This window comes from Lissotriton helveticus, chromosome 3_2 (genome assembly GCF_964261635.1).
Source record: "Lissotriton helveticus chromosome 3_2, aLisHel1.1, whole genome shotgun sequence".
Lineage (NCBI taxonomy): Eukaryota > Metazoa > Chordata > Amphibia > Caudata > Salamandridae > Lissotriton > Lissotriton helveticus.
Window position 1 is genome coordinate 476,022,232 of NC_136062.1, and position 17,733 is coordinate 476,039,964.

Sequence of the window (17,733 nt, forward strand, 5' to 3'; positions counted from 1 at the left end):
CTGGGTTAGAAGAGTGGGCTGGGGTGTTTAGAAGGAGCGATGAGGAGATCTGGTCGATGGTGACTTTGTTCCAGTTTCTTTGCAGAGTTGGTTGGAGGTGGTTGATGGGTTTCGGCTTGTTGTAGGTGAAGTGCACGCAGCTGTGGTCAGTCCAGAGGAGATCCGTAGTATGGCTGAAGGATACAAGATTGCTGGAGGTGAAGATGGGGTCGAGTGTGTGACCTGCGATGTGGGTGGGGGAAGTGACCAGTTGTTTAAGTCCGAGGTTGGCGAGGTTGTCCAAGAGGGTGGTGGTGTTGCGGTCGTTGTTCTTTTCAAGGTGAAAGTTGAGGTCTCCCAGAAGGATGTAATCTTTGGAGGGGAGCGCGTGTGGAGTGATGAAGTCCGTGATATCTTCGCTGAATTTTGCGCGGGGTCCTGGTGGTCTGTAGAGGAGTGTGCCTCTGAGTGTGGTCTTGGGGTCGATGTGGATCTGGAAGTGAAGGTGTTCAGAGTTGGCGAGGTTGACGTCGGAGCTGGTTGAGATGCGGATTGATTTTTTATGGACGATAGCGATTCCTCCTCCTGTGTGGCCGGTACGGTCCTTGCGTGTGATCTTATAATCTTCAGGGATGGCAATGGTGATGTCTGGGGCGGAGGAAGCGTTCATCCATGTTTCTGTTAGGAAGGCGACGTCTGGAGAGATGGTGTCTAGTAGATTCCAAAGGTCAATGGCGTGTCTGTGGACCGATCGGGTGTTGAGAAGGATGCATTGTAGGTGATGGGGGTCGGGAATCTGTGGTGTGGTCGTAGAGAGGATGTTGTCGGTGCCGATGAATTTGCAGGAGTAGCAAGAGAAAGGTCCATGGGTATGTCCAGGAGCGGCTTGGATGCAGTTGGGGGAGCGGCCGGGGTTACGGGCTAGGAGGGTGGCGGCATCGTAGGTAATGCGGGGGGGCTGGGCAGCGCGAGGGGCAGGGGGTCTGGCGCTGGGCGCGGTCCAGGCGCGGACGGGCGTAGACGGGCTTACCTTTGGCGCACCTTCGGCGCGGATTGGGCGCGGTCGCTGCGCGTGAACGCTGCGCGCGGGAGGAACTGTCATATATGGATAGTTGTAAAAACCTGAGGCGGGTCGGGGACAATCGATATTTGCCCGGCGGTATTGCCTCTGTGACCCTCTAGTTATTTAATCAATGAAGAGGCAGGCGCTGGAGACTGGAAAGCAGGAAACAAGGTTTTTATTCTCTCCGGAGGAGAACACAACGAAACGGACAGAAGGTATCGTTCTGAGGTGCTCTAACTGCATCCCTGAGGCCTGGCCTCTTATACACAAGTTTATGACTTTATTGTACATTACACATTCATGTTAAAGCTTTGATGTATGAAAAAGACATTCCCGGAACTCCCTTTGAGCCCGTTCCCACACACATTTACAGTCGAAGTCCCCACCCTAGTCACAACAGGTGATGAGTATCACGCAGCTGGATATTCCGCCGATTCACGGAATGTGGGGGTTTGATCGGATCTCATGGAGTGGGGGCTTTGATCAACCCGGGGATCCTTTGATGGGGGAAGCTTTCTATTGTACGGGGAGGGGCAAGGGATGGTATCGGCAGAGCTGGGTGTCGGCCTGGGAACGGGGAAGACAAAACGGGCACACGGGGAAGAAGGGGGTTTGCATCTAAGGGCCGGAGATCATGAAAGGGAAGCAGGGAGGTGTCGCGCTGGGAACAGGATGAGGGCCTGGGGCAGAGCAGCGCCGAAGAGGGGTTTTATGACTCAAGGCAGGTGCAAGCAGGGGGTGGTCAGCGTGCAGGCTTAGTGAAGGCGAAAGGCTATGTCAGGGGCCAGCGGCATGCAAAAGGGTTCGTTCTGATCGGGGCATCTAACAAAATGGCGGGCGCGCACGACAAAAGTGTGGCATCAGGGGGAGAGGCAAGATGGCGCAGATAATGTTCACCAAAACGTACTAATTTTCAACAGTCCTCCCTTTAACATATTCAAGACATCTTGCTGGTTCATTTTCTACTCGGTTCTATTGTGGTGGGCATGAGAAAGAAAACGGTAGGAACCCTAGATGAAAAGAGTCGTAAACAATACATTTTAACATTTCTAGTTTTTTAGGAGGTGGGCCTATTTGATAAACTTTGATCAATTTGTCTAGCAGGAAAGTCATAGAAATGCAATACAAAAACGATTCTGTAGCGAGAGCAGCAAGCATATTTCATACTGGCAGGTTATTACATATATATCAGGTTCGGATTGGAGCATGATCAATACAAGGGCGGCTGGGAGAGGAATGAGGTCTAGCAGAAACGGCGATTGGGGATGTCAAATGTTCTTTGCTGCCTTTCGTTGGCGCTGTTGAGCACCGGCGGTGGAGCTACGAGTCCAGCTCGGTTCTAAGTTCTGCGTTGCAGGGCACGACCCTTTCCTCGCGTTCCTGGTCGGAAAGGTCCCTTTCGCCCTGTGTCCTTTGAGGTGATTGTCAGAAAGTTCAGATGGAAGAAGAGCGTTCAAAACAGTCCATAGGGTAGGTCAGAGGAAAAGGGGGATGGAGCAAGGCCAAATTAGGAACAAACTAGGGGAACGAGAGACTTCCAATAGGCGAGCGTGTGACCGAATTCAGAGAGCGGGGACTTGTCGACAGACACTGGACATCGAGCAGGGGCATCAGGTCGACCCTTTCTTCTCATGTTGTCGAAAACAGTGCCTCGTCCTGCAGCTCTTTTCTGTCGTGGTCTCGCCTTGGCTAATGTCGCAGGTGTTCCTTAGTCTGCAGTCAGGCCTCGTGCTCCCACATCCGGTCCTTCTCTCCTCCAACAGCAGTACCCTTAAACAAGTTTGAAAAGACAGTCTTTAGAGAATTTGCAGATGAAGATAATCAAAAAGTCTATTTCTCTCCCAGCTCCAGGCAAAGAATGAAAATGCCCGTTATATTGGTGTTCACAACTGGCATATGAATGACCGGAGACGGGCTTGTTGGATTTACTATGACTTTCCTTTACAATTATTTACTACGCAGGTATTTTGCCGGGAGACGAACATGGCTAAACATTTCCTTTCTATTGATGCATCCTGCTTTTCAACTACTACGGGGTTTATTTTGATGATTTCTTTACCTTGGACTAGTCTGTTAACCTTGTAAAACATCATTCTGGATCCTACGTAACCTTTTACAGCCCGATTACTTAATTAGGAAGGACAGGGGTTTTATGGGAAACAACCAGGGACATAGGAAACTTGTGGTAAGGGCATAAATCGACCCATCTCTCACAACCGGAAATGAGGGGTAGTTTCATAATTCCAGTTTTTGGGCGGCTGATACAGGGGAGGTAACAGGGGTGATCATTTTTCCGGTTTTGGGTATTGCGACATTTCGGGGAGGGGAGGGTCGCGTATTCTGAGGTCCTTGTTTTATACCATAGGAGCCGTTGACCTGTAGTTCCCTTATTTCGGGCCAGATTAGGGAACCTCTGTCGCCTTACCTGTCCTTTCCCTTCGGCCCAACCTCGGTTCATTGACTTCTAGCGGAAAAGGAGAGGTAATGACGCGGCCTCAGGGTGATTGTATTAAAGACACGTTTTTGTGCAAATACTGACGGTATTTGAAGCCAATTAGGAGGTGTGCTAGGGGTGGCAATCTGCCAATTTCGGGGCTAATCACTCGGAAGAGTGGGAGTGCAAAAATAGAGGGAGAGAGGGAGAGAGGGAGAGAGAGAGGGAGAGAGAGAGAGAGGGAGAGAGAGAGAGAGGGAGAGAGAGAGAGAGAGAGAGAGAGAGAGGGAGAGAGGGAGAGAGGGAGAGAGAGAGAGAGAGAGAGAGAGAGAGAGAGAGAGAGAGAGAGAGAGAGAGAGAGAGAGAGAGAGAGAGAGAGAGAGAGAGAGAGAGCAACGGCAGGCTAAATAGTACACGTGCAACAGAGAGGGTGGCAGTGTATTCAAGAAAGGCTATTTAGTGCATTACACAGTAAAGGGCATTCACGGGTCTGCGTTAGAATCTTGTAATCATGCAGTTTGAGCATTAGACAGGGTAGAGGGGACGTGCCTTGAGAAAAAGGAAAGAAGAAAGGAGGTACCATTTTGTCGCACTTTCTCGCATTCTCGGTCCTTCGACCAGTTAGGCCGACGCCTCAGTCACACATACACACATTCCCTCATAGTTTCGCATCATACGTGACATGGGTTCATTCGTCCGGTCTGGTTTAAGGGTGATCACTTTTTATCAGGTTGTGCTAATTTTTCGGATTTGTTCAATACGTGAGTAGTTTGCAGGCGTGCTTAGACACCACCTTGCGGCGCTAGTCCGCTTCGTGTATTGACATGGCAAGGCTTCAGATCTTCGCCACACCTTGGCTGTAATCTCTGATGTAACCTGCAGAGGGAGGAAAAAGGGGTGGGGGAGACAGCATTCGCGCATATTCAAACACATGGATTCATAAGACCTTTACTTACCTCTTACTCGTTTTTCCTCCTCGGGGCAGGGTCCCCGGGGATATGATTTCTGGAGTCGGGGGGGGTAGTGTGTCCATATAGGTCGTGTGCGGGGAAACGTAAAAAGGAAACCAGAGGTGCTTAGTGCGAGGTATCTAGTCAAAGGATGTATCTCACTATCGGGATCCTTAAACCTCTTTCAACGCTGTGGCGTTCTAAGGTTCTTTGGTTCTTGGGTCAGCTCCGTTCCCTGATACTTTGGAACGTTGTACTTTATCACATTTACATTATTTCATTTCACCCTCCTTTTACATTCCCTCATTTACACCGTTCGTTTTACCCATCCTTGGAAGTCGAAGTCTTCCTCTACGCGAGAGGTCATGAGTCAGTCGCGTACTTTGAAGGCGGAGTGTCGTGTTGTCGATCCGATCCGTCCTCCAGGGCTGGGCAACCATCTTCTTTTAACCTTAAAGAGAGAGCAGAGTAGGGTGCACAGAAAAGAACTTTCCCACCGATCCCACATTTTTAAAATAAGGCATGCAATACCCGTCCATAGTTTCAAAAACTTTATTTTGCAAAATCATTTCAGCATGAGGATTATGAGGGTGCGGTCGTATTTGGCCGGTCGTGGCGATGGCTAAAGTGCGTACAGTGGGGTGTCGTTTGCAGCAATAAAAACATCGGAAAGTTTTACTCATTCATTGGTAAGAGACTAAAACGTCTATTAATTGGCTGGGGGTTCGGGGGCATTTATTTTCATAATTTAGAAGCATAATCATAATAGTGGTAATCAGATTTCCTATATGCATACCGTACGTGAGCGTCGTAAATGAGGTTTACATCAGTTATAAAAATATAATACATTGTACATTTGTAATCAACATTTGTAACGGGGATCCTTTCATACTGTTCGTCGAGTGAGTTCTCCTTGTCTTTTCTAACCAAGTGTACAAAGGATCATATAAAATCTCAGAACATCAAGTTTATATTAGTGCGAAGGAACACCACGAGGTGTTCGTAAGTTCCGATTGATACCAGCGCCATTTTGGGCGGGGCCGGTTCAGTCCGGAAGCAGCATCAGGGGGAAATGTTTCCCATTACTGGCAGTTTGGACCAGAGTCCTTTTCGGCAGTTCTAGAATTCATGCTAACAGAAGGAGTGGCAATGTCATGTTTGTTTCGTTGGCGCTCAAGGCAGCCGTCCCTTACCGGAAACCTGCAAAGGCCGAAGGTTCCGCCGGGGACCTTTGTAGGATCTTCAAGGCTGCGGAGACGCTGTCGGAGATGGGGGCTCGTGCTCCAGGGGGCAAATGTTCGAGTTATATTGCTGGTCAAAGTTACTCTAGTGGCCGGGGCCCGCCTTCCAGCGGACCCAGACGCCATTTTGAGGCCCTGCAGGGGCCACTCTCGTCGAGTTTGCAAGAGTGGGAGAGATCCTTCGGAGTGAACGGAAGAGGGCTCTGTTTTGTGAAAGCGGGACGTTCGGCTGGGGTGCAGCTGTGATGCCCCCACCTGGGGGGGCGAGGGAGACTCGTCCGCATCGTCTCCTTCTCCCGGTGCACTCCATGCCGCTCCTTTTCATCGCCCCGCAGGAAGGTCTCTCCACACCCGGTGTTCCCCAAGTCCTGTGCTCGGTGCTGTGGGAGTATGGCCACCTGTGGCGCGCATTCGGCGCGGCACGAGTATCAGTGCAGTCATTGCAGGTTCGGTGTTCCGAGAATATGGCCACCATTGTACGTTCGGTGCTGCGCAAGTACTGGGGTGCCACCATGGTGTGTTCGGTGCTGTGGAAGTATTGGCACCATCGCCTGACTGGGGGTGTTCGGCGTCGGGCCGGGGGCTGGGAAACCTCCTATCGGTGGAGGTGGGAGAGGCTCGTCCGCGTCGCCTCTCCCTCCCAGCCCAACTTGGACAAATTGTTGTGGAGGTACGTGCAGGACATCCCGCCGTCCAGAGCTGCTGCGGCTGTTACGGAAGAGAAAAGGAAAAAAGGTGCCTCGTTCTCCTCTGGACATGTGGCGGGACTACTTAAGTCTATCCAGGCCCGTTGCGGCTGGCTGAAGAGACATGTGGCGGGACTACCTACAACTGCCCCGGCTGCTGGCTCCTGCCTCTCCTCCGGCTCCCCCATACGTTAAGATTTCCTGACCAAGAGTTGGCGGCGGGGCCCGCCTTATATGGGTTGCCGTTGGTTGGGCGTAGCCGTAACCCTGCCCTACTTTGGAAGGTTCCAGAATGGGGGGGGGGGATGTTCTGTTTGACTTTCATTTTCTACAGTTTACCGTTATTATTCCTTGTTTGTTGTGTTAAATTAAAAGTTCAAGTTCATTAATGGTCTACGGATTTTGTTTTACCATTTCTTTCTTTTCAGGTTGTTTTTATGCTAAGTTTCTGCTAACAGAGGTTGAGTAACACGGAAACACGTGTAGAGGGATGACGCAGATTTGTACATTACATACACACAAACTCAGACGGGGGGACAGTACAAGTACGACATACAAAGACCCAAGACGAATATAAAACAGTTATTGGTCATAATTATCTCTTTCCGTCAGTGAATTTGAAACAAGGCTGGGTTCCCGTCTTGACGTTGCCCGACCTAGGAAAACTTGAGCATGCCGCTGAAATTGTCCTGGCGAAATCTGTGCCATCGGGCATAATCAAACGTGGTGGTTCTGTCTGGTCTGTCTATGTAAGTCGGGTTCTTCTTTGTCTCGCGCTTTTTCTTGTACTGCCGGTCTGTCGTTCCTGTCGGCCCTTTGCCTTTACTCACGCTCAGTAGAGTCGGGCATTGGGCTTTCCAGTGTCCGACATACCTACAAAAAGCGCATTGGGCTGGCCCTAAGTCTGGTCGTCTTTTGCATAGTGTCGGGGGATAAGTTGTGGGTAGCGATGTCCTGGGGTTGTCCTGTCGGTATATTTCTCTACTTGGTTTGTCCTCGTCTTTTCTCTGTCGTTGCATAGCCTCTCTGCGCCACATACCCAGACTGTCGAGCATAATTGGCGTTGTCTTATTATTTCGAAGGGCTATTTCTAACGTTTCTATTTTATCAAGGTCAAAGGATCCTGTCAGTGGCCACTGTTTGTCTTGACTATTTTCGGTATACCTGTGCCACAATTTTATTATAGGCTATGGTGACTAATCCATAGTTTATGAACATGTCCTTATTAGGGGTGCCTTCTAGTGGAGCTATATGGTCCACCTCTAATACACGGTCCGGGCTAAACAGGCTATTAATCAGTGGGGAGAAGACAGACATGACGGCTCGTAACGAGGGACTAAAAAGTCAGCACTGCCTATCTTATCACTAGGTGCAAAGACCGGACAGAATATTTCTATTCAACGTTGTTTGCAGGCAGTGAATACCTCATGGATCAAAAATAACAAAAAAAGACCAATAAATAACAATGGGGAGAATGAGTAGGTCCGCAAAGATCTGCGTTACCTACCCTTTTCACTATCTGCAAAAAGGGTGGTCTCTTCCCTGTTTGCAGACAGGGAATCTCCAGGAAACAATAGTTTTGCGAACAACAGTTCAGTTTCAAGTAATTATTGAGTGGGGGAGAAAAAATAAGCACGGCTGCTGCCCTACCTATCCTCCACTGCTTGCAAAGAGAGAGCCCGTTGTTTCTCCGTTTGTAGACAGTGAATCTCCAAATAAAATAAAAAGAGCAATACTAGTATTTTTAAACAATCAAGCAAACAAGCAATTATTTCGCAACTTGTCGTGATTACACGACCTTACCCGGACCATGTGGACAGTTTCTTGTCTTCCGAATCCAGCGCCCGATCGTCCTCTTTTTCTCGTATTTCTCACGGCACTCCTGATGGTCCCCAGTCAGGACCGTAGATCACTCGAGAGAGGTCTGTTCGGAACTAGTGAAGTTCGGATGATCGGTTGCCAGACGAGGGTCTATTGGGCAAGAGCTCTCCCGATCGTTGCAGTCGTTCACTCTGTCGTCGGGACCTCTCCCACTGGATCCACGAGTCGCTGATGGGCCCCACGCTTGGGACGCCAATTGTAAAAACCTGAGGCGGGTCGGGGACAATCGATATTTGCCCGGCGGTATTGCCTCTGTGACCCTCTAGTTATTTAATCAATGAAGAGGCAGGCGCTGGAGACTGGAAAGCAGGAAACAAGGTTTTTATTCTCTCCGGAGGAGAACACAACGAAACGGACAGAAGGTATCGTTCTGAGGTGCTCTAACTGCATCCCTGAGGCCTGGCCTCTTATACACAAGTTTATGACTTTATTGTACATTACACATTCATGTTAAAGCTTTGATGTATGAAAAAGACATTCCCGGAACTCCCTTTGAGCCCGTTCCCACACACATTTACAGTCGAAGTCCCCACCCTAGTCACAACAGGTGATGAGTATCACGCAGCTGGATATTCCGCCGATTCACGGAATGTGGGGGTTTGATCGGATCTCATGGAGTGGGGGCTTTGATCAACCCGGGGATCCTTTGATGGGGGAAGCTTTCTATTGTACGGGGAGGGGCAAGGGATGGTATCGGCAGAGCTGGGTGTCGGCCTGGGAACGGGGAAGACAAAACGGGCACACGGGGAAGAAGGGGGTTTGCATCTAAGGGCCGGAGATCATGAAAGGGAAGCAGGGAGGTGTCGCGCTGGGAACAGGATGAGGGCCTGGGGCAGAGCAGCGCCGAAGAGGGGTTTTATGACTCAAGGCAGGTGCAAGCAGGGGGTGGTCAGCGTGCAGGCTTAGTGAAGGCGAAAGGCTATGTCAGGGGCCAGCGGTCAGGGGCCAGCGGCATGCAAAAGGGTTCGTTCTGATCGGGGCATCTAACAAAATGGCGGGCGCGCACGACAAAAGTGTGGCATCAGGGGGAGAGGCAAGATGGCGCAGATAATGTTCACCAAAACGTACTAATTTTCAACATAGTGGGAAGGGGGAGGGGCGAGGGCTGTTCAGCTGGGAGGCGGGGCGGGCTCACGAGGACACAGACCTCGGACCACAATCAAAATAAACAAAATGGCAGCGGGGGGGAGGGCAGAGCACAGCGCCGGCGGTAAACGCGCACTGAAGTGAAATTGATATCACAATGAAAAATCCGCTCTCGGATACAGTTGAGTAACCACAGATAGGGCTCTGGTCCAAAGATGAGTTTCAGAGAACAGCTTTGTTACCCCTCAATGCCTCATTACTGCAAGAATGACACTGCGAAGAAAAGGTGGCTAATAAAGTGAAGAAAGGGGTGGGATAGGGTAGAGTGGTTTTTGGGTTCCCCGCAGGCTGGTTTACTCCCAGCGCTCTTTTAAACAATTGTCAAGAGAGTGAAACTAGTTAAGGGCATGAAGAGAGGGTCGTTTGCACACTTCCCACCCGTGGGTGGCACATGGGTATAATACACATTAATAAAACCTGCTATGTAAAAGAGGCCGTGGTTCTGAGCAGGCTGATGCTGACGCCCTCTTCTTCCTTCTCTGTAGATACCATGTTTGGACGAAGGGCCATGCACCCACCGACTACGACAAGTGGCGCACCATGACCGAACCGTACAGGGTGGAGTGGGCTGCCGACTTTGAGCCTTACGTTGTAGTGGGGCGCGACTGTCCTAAGTACGACCAGCGGTTCGTGGGATTCGGCTGGAACAAAGTGTCACACATCATGGAACTGGATGCGCAGGTGAGAGGCACACCAAAGGTAGAGGCGGGGAACGAACACAAATCCATGCTGAAGGACAAATATGGCTTTCTCTTGCTTTTTCCCCTCGTTTATTGAGGGCCTTCACATAGGGATCACAATGCCTCCTTGTCACAAAGGGAGAGCGAGAGAAAAAAACCTAGTTGCGTTCTCCCTAACAATATTCCATATAGAAAAGAGCAACTAGGCGAAGAGGGACAAGAGAAAGAGGAAATCGACACTTGAAATGCCTACTCAGACAACCAAAGATTGTGGAATAGACCCCTCACCCCATGAATAGTAGAATGCTTCATCATCGGCGCCTATCCACACCCTGGTAGGATGTATCACCAGGGCAGACTCAGCCATACATGGGAGTTCTTATAAAAAGTATATCTCTGGATAAAGCGGGGATCCAGGAAGGTAAAAGATACTAAAAATGCCTCACGGTATACCCCAAAAGAAATCCTTTTATTTGTACGCTACTGTGGACATGACTAAAAACAGACACAGGGTTTTAATTGAGCATTAGTGTCTCAATCATCCTTGATTTTTGCCAACATGCTTCGGCCTTCCCTAGGAGACCATCCGGGTCTGGGACCTTCACCAGGGCTCCCTACCCACCCATACATGCACTCCATGCACATTTGTGAGTTGTAAGGCTCTCACTTGAAAATGAACCTTCTGATTCAGAGTTACCACATTTTTGGGTGACTGGATTCATGCATGTCTGGTGGAAGGAATCATTCTATAGTCAAACATACATCAAGGATTTAGGACTGCTGCTGTCACCTACAGGTGCCGCTCACACCGCCGCACAACATAAATGTGCATGGAGTGCACGTATAGGTAGGCAGGGATATACACACAGCCCTGACGATGGCCCCAGAGGGCTCTTAGCGATGGCCGAAGTATGTTGGCAAAAATTAGGTGCGATTGAGAAACTAATGCTCACTTAAAACCCTGTATCTGTTTAAGTCATGTCCACGGTAGCCTACAAATAAAAGGAATTATTTTTGGGTATACTGTGAGACATGTTTATATCTTTTATCTTTCTGGATCCGTGCTTTATCCAGAGAAATACTTTATATAAGAACTCCCATGTTTATCTGAGTCCGCCCTGGGGGTACCATCCTACCAGGGGGTGGATAGGCGCCAATGATGACGTATGCCACTATTCAGTGGGTGAGGCGTCTATTCCAAAATCTTTGGATGTCTTATTAGGACTTTCAAGTGTTTCTTTCCGTCCTCCTCTTGTCCCTCTTTGCCTAGTTGCCCTTTTGCGTACGGAACGCAATGCCTCAACCACTCCATTATTTCAATATTTATCTTCCAATTAAGTGAATTCACATATTTATATTGACATCAGGTGTTGCGAGGGCTCTCCAGCTGCTTTTAAGTTAAGCCCTAGAACCACAGCTGGGTATTTTCTTTTTTTCAGAGTGTTGGAAAGGGTCCTTTTGATGTTTGTCTGCTAAATGCGGATATGGTTCCAGCTTTTTGTTTTGTTTATTACTATAAATTTAGCTCAATCCTCCTTCATCCTCTAAAGAGCTGTAACAACAACTTTGCAAGTTGTTTTGTGCTGGGAATGTAATTTCCTATTACATGTATTCAGTTAGTATCCAGAGTTCTGATTGGCCAGTAGCGTGTCGCGGGAGGGAGACAGTTTCGCTGGGCAGTCATTCGTTGGACCTCGCCCACCATGCCCTGTCTCGCTGGACAGGTGCTAGTGAAAGGTGATATTCACCGCGATGAGCCATTTATCAGCCTTCGTTCTGCAGTTTACAGGGCCAATGGTCACCACTTAACTAAGTGGAATGGCTTTTGAGTCTCACAACCAGTATGATTGAGTGCTTTAAGCAGCCCTGTTTTTTTACTACACTGGAAGTGGTTTACCTTTCCTCAACATTTTCCAAAACTGGAGTTAGAATAGTAAATAAACCTCTTGTGCTCTTTTGAGGAATGTTACACTTTTCCCAAAATATTCTAGGGCTCAGTTAAAATAGTAAACTCCAGCATCCACAAAACTTTGGTACCCTGATGCCAGAACAACTGAAGGAAAAATGTAGAGCAGCAACCTAGATACAAGCTTAACCCCTTCGGTGCTCATGACAGAACGGTTCCGTCATGAGTCCATAGGTTCTTTAGAACCTTCAGCACCGCAGGGGAATTCGCGCAGCACTGAAGGGGTTAATGTCCCATACCAGAAAGTGCTAAGATTAGGGTCATGCCGTAATGCCGAGACCAAATGAGGTGACCGGGTTATTTTCATTTTTTTTTTTAAAGGTATTTATCTTGGTCTAATGTTTCAGATTTTCATTAGCACTTTACCTGATAAGATTGGAGGCATTATACAAGAATAACTTGTTTGAAATGAATCATGCCATTTTGAAAACTGGATCAAATTTAGAATGCTGATATGTGGAAGGAGAGTGAAATGTAACTTTTTGTATAGTGTTGGTCAATACTAATGAGGTTGTGAAGTTGTGGCTCCTGTACTAGCCCCAGTACTGCAGACGAGGCTTCACTTGCAATGCGTGTGGTGTTTTTTGTTGGCTACACCTTTCTCATAGGTTTGTTGCAGTGGGTATCCTAATGTTGTTTTTGTTTCCGCAGGAATACGAGCTCGTGGTTCTGCCAGACGCCTTCATGATCCACATGCCACATGCCCCCAGCTTCGACATCTCCAAGTTCCGCTCGAGCCCCTCCTACCGGCACTGCCTCAAGACGCTGAAGGAGGAGTTCCACCAGGACATGTCCCGCCGGTACGGCTCCGCGGCCCTGAAATATCTCACTGCTGAGAAGAACCTGTGAGGACTGTTGCAGCGGCTCCTCGCCGTCATGGAAACTGACCTTGGACCTGTGCTTCTCCTTCTAAACTGAACTCAGCGGGGGTCTGCCCCAGCAGCCTCAGCTAAGCCAAGAGGGCCAAGCCACAGAGACTCCACGCCACTTGAGCTCAGGAAGTTTTGCCAAAGGCACTCGTCCACCACCAGCGCGTCTCATCTGAGAGGAAGTGACTGTGATACCGGCATCCCTCCAACGTAAGAACGCTTACAGGACCGTGCTCTACTTACCCTGCCTCTGACTGTAAGGGGTGCTGCCATGGTGACCCCTACCTCTGTCTGTCTGGATCTTTACCGGCTCCCATGTGGATGTCCCATCCTCGCCACACCTCTTTTGAAACTGAGCATTGTTCATTGCCAAGGTGATCCCTGCTTCTTGTCTGACCACAGCAAATTTGAGAGGGTGACTACCGTGGTGACCCTCTTCCTTCATCTGATCTAGGCTCAAGATTTCCAGCCTCCGCGACCCTCCCTGCCAACCTGCCTTGCACCAAGCTGAGCTCAGTGGGCCATGCCAAAGACACTGTACCCTCATCTGGAGTCTGCCACTCCCTTATTAATCTGAGCTTTGCCAAGTGGTGCCCTGGTGAGGAGTCTATACCAGACGGAAGGCATGGCAAGAAGACCCTTGTGAGTCTTGCCCGCCTCTTTGCCCCCAGTGGTTTTCCCTGCAGTTCCTTCTCCATCAGAGGGTGGGTCCCAAACTTTCCCAAAAGCATGGGTGGTCTGCAGACGAGGTAAACGCTCGTTTCTGTGGTAACTGAAGTGTAATGTCCTGCGTGCGGAGGTCTGCCTCAGCTCGTTACTGCCACAAATGTGTTTCCTTATGGGGTCCAAAACATTTGACATGCGCTAGAAGCTCATTCCTAACATGATCCTGTCATTTCAAAGAATCGTTTCTACTTTGGGAGGTGAGGTGGTCAAATGGGCCAATGTTTCGGGACCGAGGTGGAGCTCAATTGTGGACCATGCACGGTACATCACCCCAGTACAGAAAAGGTGATCGGTGGTAGGCAGAACTTATCAATAGTGTCTTTCAAGGCTGGAAACTAAACCTTTGAGAGATCACTTTGTACGGCACGGGTGGTAAGCCATGACCAGTACTCTGTCGGCTGATATCCCTTGGGCCAGAAGAGGAGCTCTCCTACGGGAAGGCATTCCACCCCGAAGGAGCAGCCTGGTTTGGACTGTGCTTTATTAAGGGCTGTCACACGTACAAGACATGATAAACTGTTATGGGTAATAGCCTCTCGGGGGACTGCACTGGGCTGGAACGGGTGGTCCGTCACAGAGAGTACTCTTGTGGGGACCGTCATCAGAGATGGGGTGGTCAGCTATCATGGACGGTACTCTGCTAGGTGATGTCACCCGAGTAGAAAGGGTGGAAGGCGTGATCTGTTGTGGACAAAATTCTCTTTGCAGAAGCGCAAAACAAGTTATCCGCACTGTACTCACCTAGGTGACGACACTCAAGCAGTAGAACTGGCAGGCGTGATCAATACGGACCGTATGCTTTTCGGGGATGTCACGCCAAAGGGCTGAAGGGGTCATTCATCAAGGACAGTACTCACCTGATGGATGTGACTCGAGCAGAAGTACTGGATTGCATGACCCATTATGGGCCCTGTGCTCTTAGGGGATGTCACTCGAAGGGCTGAACGGGTGATTCATAAAGGACTGTATGTATAGGCATTTATATAGCGCACTACTTACCCGTAGGGTCCCAAGGCGCTTCGACCGCTGCGAAACCCTTCCTGGCTTCCCTGAGAGATGGTCCCTTAATGGGTATCTCCAGGGTGAGACCAGGCATCCCCGGCGGTCTGGTGGGGCCGTTAGTGAAGATGAGGCAAGCTAATGCCCAGAGTTGCCGAGTGTGAACGCTGATCAGAGTGGGCACCGAGGCGAGAGAATTATCGAGTCCGCTGACCCTGGTCCAGGAACCTGCCGCGCCGGGAATCGAACCCTGGTCCCGGGCCGTCCTCTGCTCTCGGGTCTGCCGCCTCTAACCAGTGAGCCACACTACTTCACATGTACTCTCCTAGCGGAGGACACTCGAGCAGAAGAACTGGAAGTCGTGAACCATAATGGACCTTGCACTCCCAGGGGATGTCACTCCAAAGGGCTGAAGGGGTCATCTATTATGGAGCTCATTCTTCTAGAGGGATGTCACTCAAACACAAGGGCTAGAAGGGGTGATGTATTATGGAGCTCACTCTTCTAGAGGGATGTCACTCAAACACAAGGGCTAGAAGGGGTGATGTATTATGGAGCTCACTCTTCTAGAGGGATGTCACTCAAACACAAGGGCTAGAAGGGGTGATATATTATGGAGCTCACTCTTCTAGAGGGATGTCACTTGAACATAGGGGCTGGAAGGGGTGATCTATTATGGATCTTACTCTTCTTAAGAGAGGTCTCTTGAGTTGAAGGACTGAAGGGGTGAGCCGTTATAAACCCTGTTCTCATAGGAGATGTCACACGAGTCAAGGGGCAGGAAGGCGTGATCTGTAATGGAGCTTATTCTTCCTAAGTGATGTCGCTCGAGCAGTTAGCCTGGAGCGGGTGATCTGTTATGGAGTTCCCTCTTCTAGAGGGATGTCACTCCAGCAGAAGGGCTGGAGGGGACCCATGATGGACCCTACTCTCCTAGGACGTGTCACTCCATCAGAAGGATAACACATCGTGAACCGTACTCTTTTAAGAAGGTTCACTCAAACAGAACAGTCAATGAGTTTGTTTCGATTGTTGCGTGGGGTTTCAAATACCCCTTGCAGTTTTAGACCCTCAGGTGTTTTCTGTAATTGTTTTTATTTTTGTCTGGCGTCTCGTTAAGTCCCTCTGCTTACATTTGGACTCTGCTTGGTCTGCCTTAGGCTTGTTGCTCCTAGAACTGGACAATAGGCAGATTTCCAAACGGTGACGCACCTTTTGGTGTGCAAGACATTTACCCGCAAATTGTTCTGCTTGGAAATCTTTCGACTTCCAAACTCCAGGGAGGGAACTGTAAGATGTTCTCTACCTAAAATATCACGGAAGCTCTGCCGGTGATGGGGTGGTATCCGGGCACGAGGCTGGCTTTCTGTTTTGCCCTATGTTTCAGACATGGTTTTCTAAGGTGGCTCATGTAACCCTATAGTTTAAAGTTACTTGCCTGTGACTTCAGTTCTCCAGCTTTGGTATCTTTCATAGATTCACATGCTTTAAACCCTCTCTGTCGTCAGGCCGAGTATTCCCAGTTGGTCAACAGGAATAATTCCAGCATGTGCAGCCATAAACGAGCCAGCGCTGGACATTTACAATCTCCTTTCAGACAGTGGGCAGCACAGTGGAGATGTGGTCTAGTGCCGAAGTTGGCCACCGGGAACCAGACTACCTGGGTGCCAGCGCTAGTGTACCCACATGAATACCTTGTGTAATACTAGGCAATTTACCACAAAAGAAGAAAAAAGAGCCTGTTCTCTTGCCCACACTTCCCAGTTTGAAAGGAGATTGGATTTGAAAGATGTCCTTACTACAATGGTGGATGTTGCTCTTGGAGAGTCGCTCCTGGATCACCCCTCAACCCTTTCCATTCAAATCTCTCCGATTCCTCTGCACCCATCGCCATCAGCACTTATTTGGTAGTGGTTTCGCGAGCAGACAGCGGTGACAGAATCGCAGGTGAAGCGTAAATACCCAATACCATGGTCGTTTCCTTGGGACCCCAAGACTCCTGTCACGGCAACCAATGCCCCTCCAGCCTTGCCCACCATTCGCATTCCTCTCCTCTTGCTTAAAGGGTGCACACACAGCCCTTGGGGCCCCTGGGAAGCATTATATATTATGTGTTTATCCCATGGAGCACCTGGGAGGTGCAGTGTTGGTCGCTTACCCTAGGATGGTGAGGTGGTGGTGGTGGTGGTGGTGTCGGTAGCTACTATGTAGGGTATTGAGATACGGACCTTTGAACTGGATTACATTTTGTGTCTTTGCCTCTTCAAAGTGCTCAGGCCTTAATTTGTCCCACTTTTTAAAGTGACAAGTGCAGAATCCCTTGTTGCGTCCACTCATGTACATCATGAAGATGTGCCTGATGACAAGATCACGTATGACCACAGCGTGCCCCTGATGAGGATTGGGGTTACAGGGGCTGGCATTTCTTGCTGCAGATCAAAAGATAACCTTCTGGCTCTGGTGGTCTGACATTTTGAGGCAGAAATGACAAAACTCCGCCCACTAATGCCAGGTGAACCAATGCCACGTCATGAAGAGCGGCTGACAATCGTTGAGCAGTGGCACCAGGATCCTATTGCAAGCCTGGCCTACTGCGTAGTAACTACAGGTGGTTCTTTAGACACTGGATACCGAGATAGACAAACCGCAGCCTTATCCCACTACCTCTACACCCATGAATATTTAAATTATTTAAGCTACTGATCAGAATGCGGTTCTACATGTATTTGGCGTTAAAGGCGCTTGAATGTTAGTTTTTATTGATTTTATAAAGTATTTTATGACAAACATTTGGTGTTGGCTGTATCACTCACTGCTTGCTTATGTTGGGGGCTGGGGGGAAGCTACTTAAACATGTATGTGACATTACTGAGGTTTGGGAAGTCCCACCAAAATATGATGTTTGTAGCGTGTTGCTGTAGATACACATGCTCTGTATACTCCTGCCATCTAGTTCTGGGCTCGTACATGTGCAAGTTGTTTTTCTTTAATTACGTCTTTTGAATGATGCGGTATAGTGACTCCTCCCTAAGTAGGCGGAGCTCCTGGGCATCAACTCCATGTTAGATCCTTTTTTTTCTACCATCAGGTCTAGACCGGTAGCGATGGGGCTC

At 49.3% G+C, this 17,733-nt stretch overlaps 1 protein-coding gene across 2 annotated transcripts in view; it reads left to right on the forward strand.

The window, feature by feature from the left end:
• LARGE2 (LARGE xylosyl- and glucuronyltransferase 2) overlaps positions 1-17,409 on the forward strand; it is a 293,938-nt gene extending 276,529 nt beyond the window's left edge. For both annotated transcript variants that reach the window (XM_078684388.1, XM_078684389.1), the window contains 4 exons: positions 9,866-10,061; positions 12,678-12,871; positions 12,951-14,487; positions 15,067-17,409. In XM_078684388.1, the coding sequence (XP_078540514.1) occupies positions 9,866-10,061; positions 12,678-12,871; positions 12,951-13,071 (511 nt within the window). In that variant the 3' untranslated portion in view covers positions 13,072-14,487; positions 15,067-17,409. The remainder of the gene's footprint in view (positions 1-9,865; positions 10,062-12,677; positions 12,872-12,950; positions 14,488-15,066) is intronic.
• The last annotated feature ends 324 nt before the right edge of the window (positions 17,410-17,733 follow it).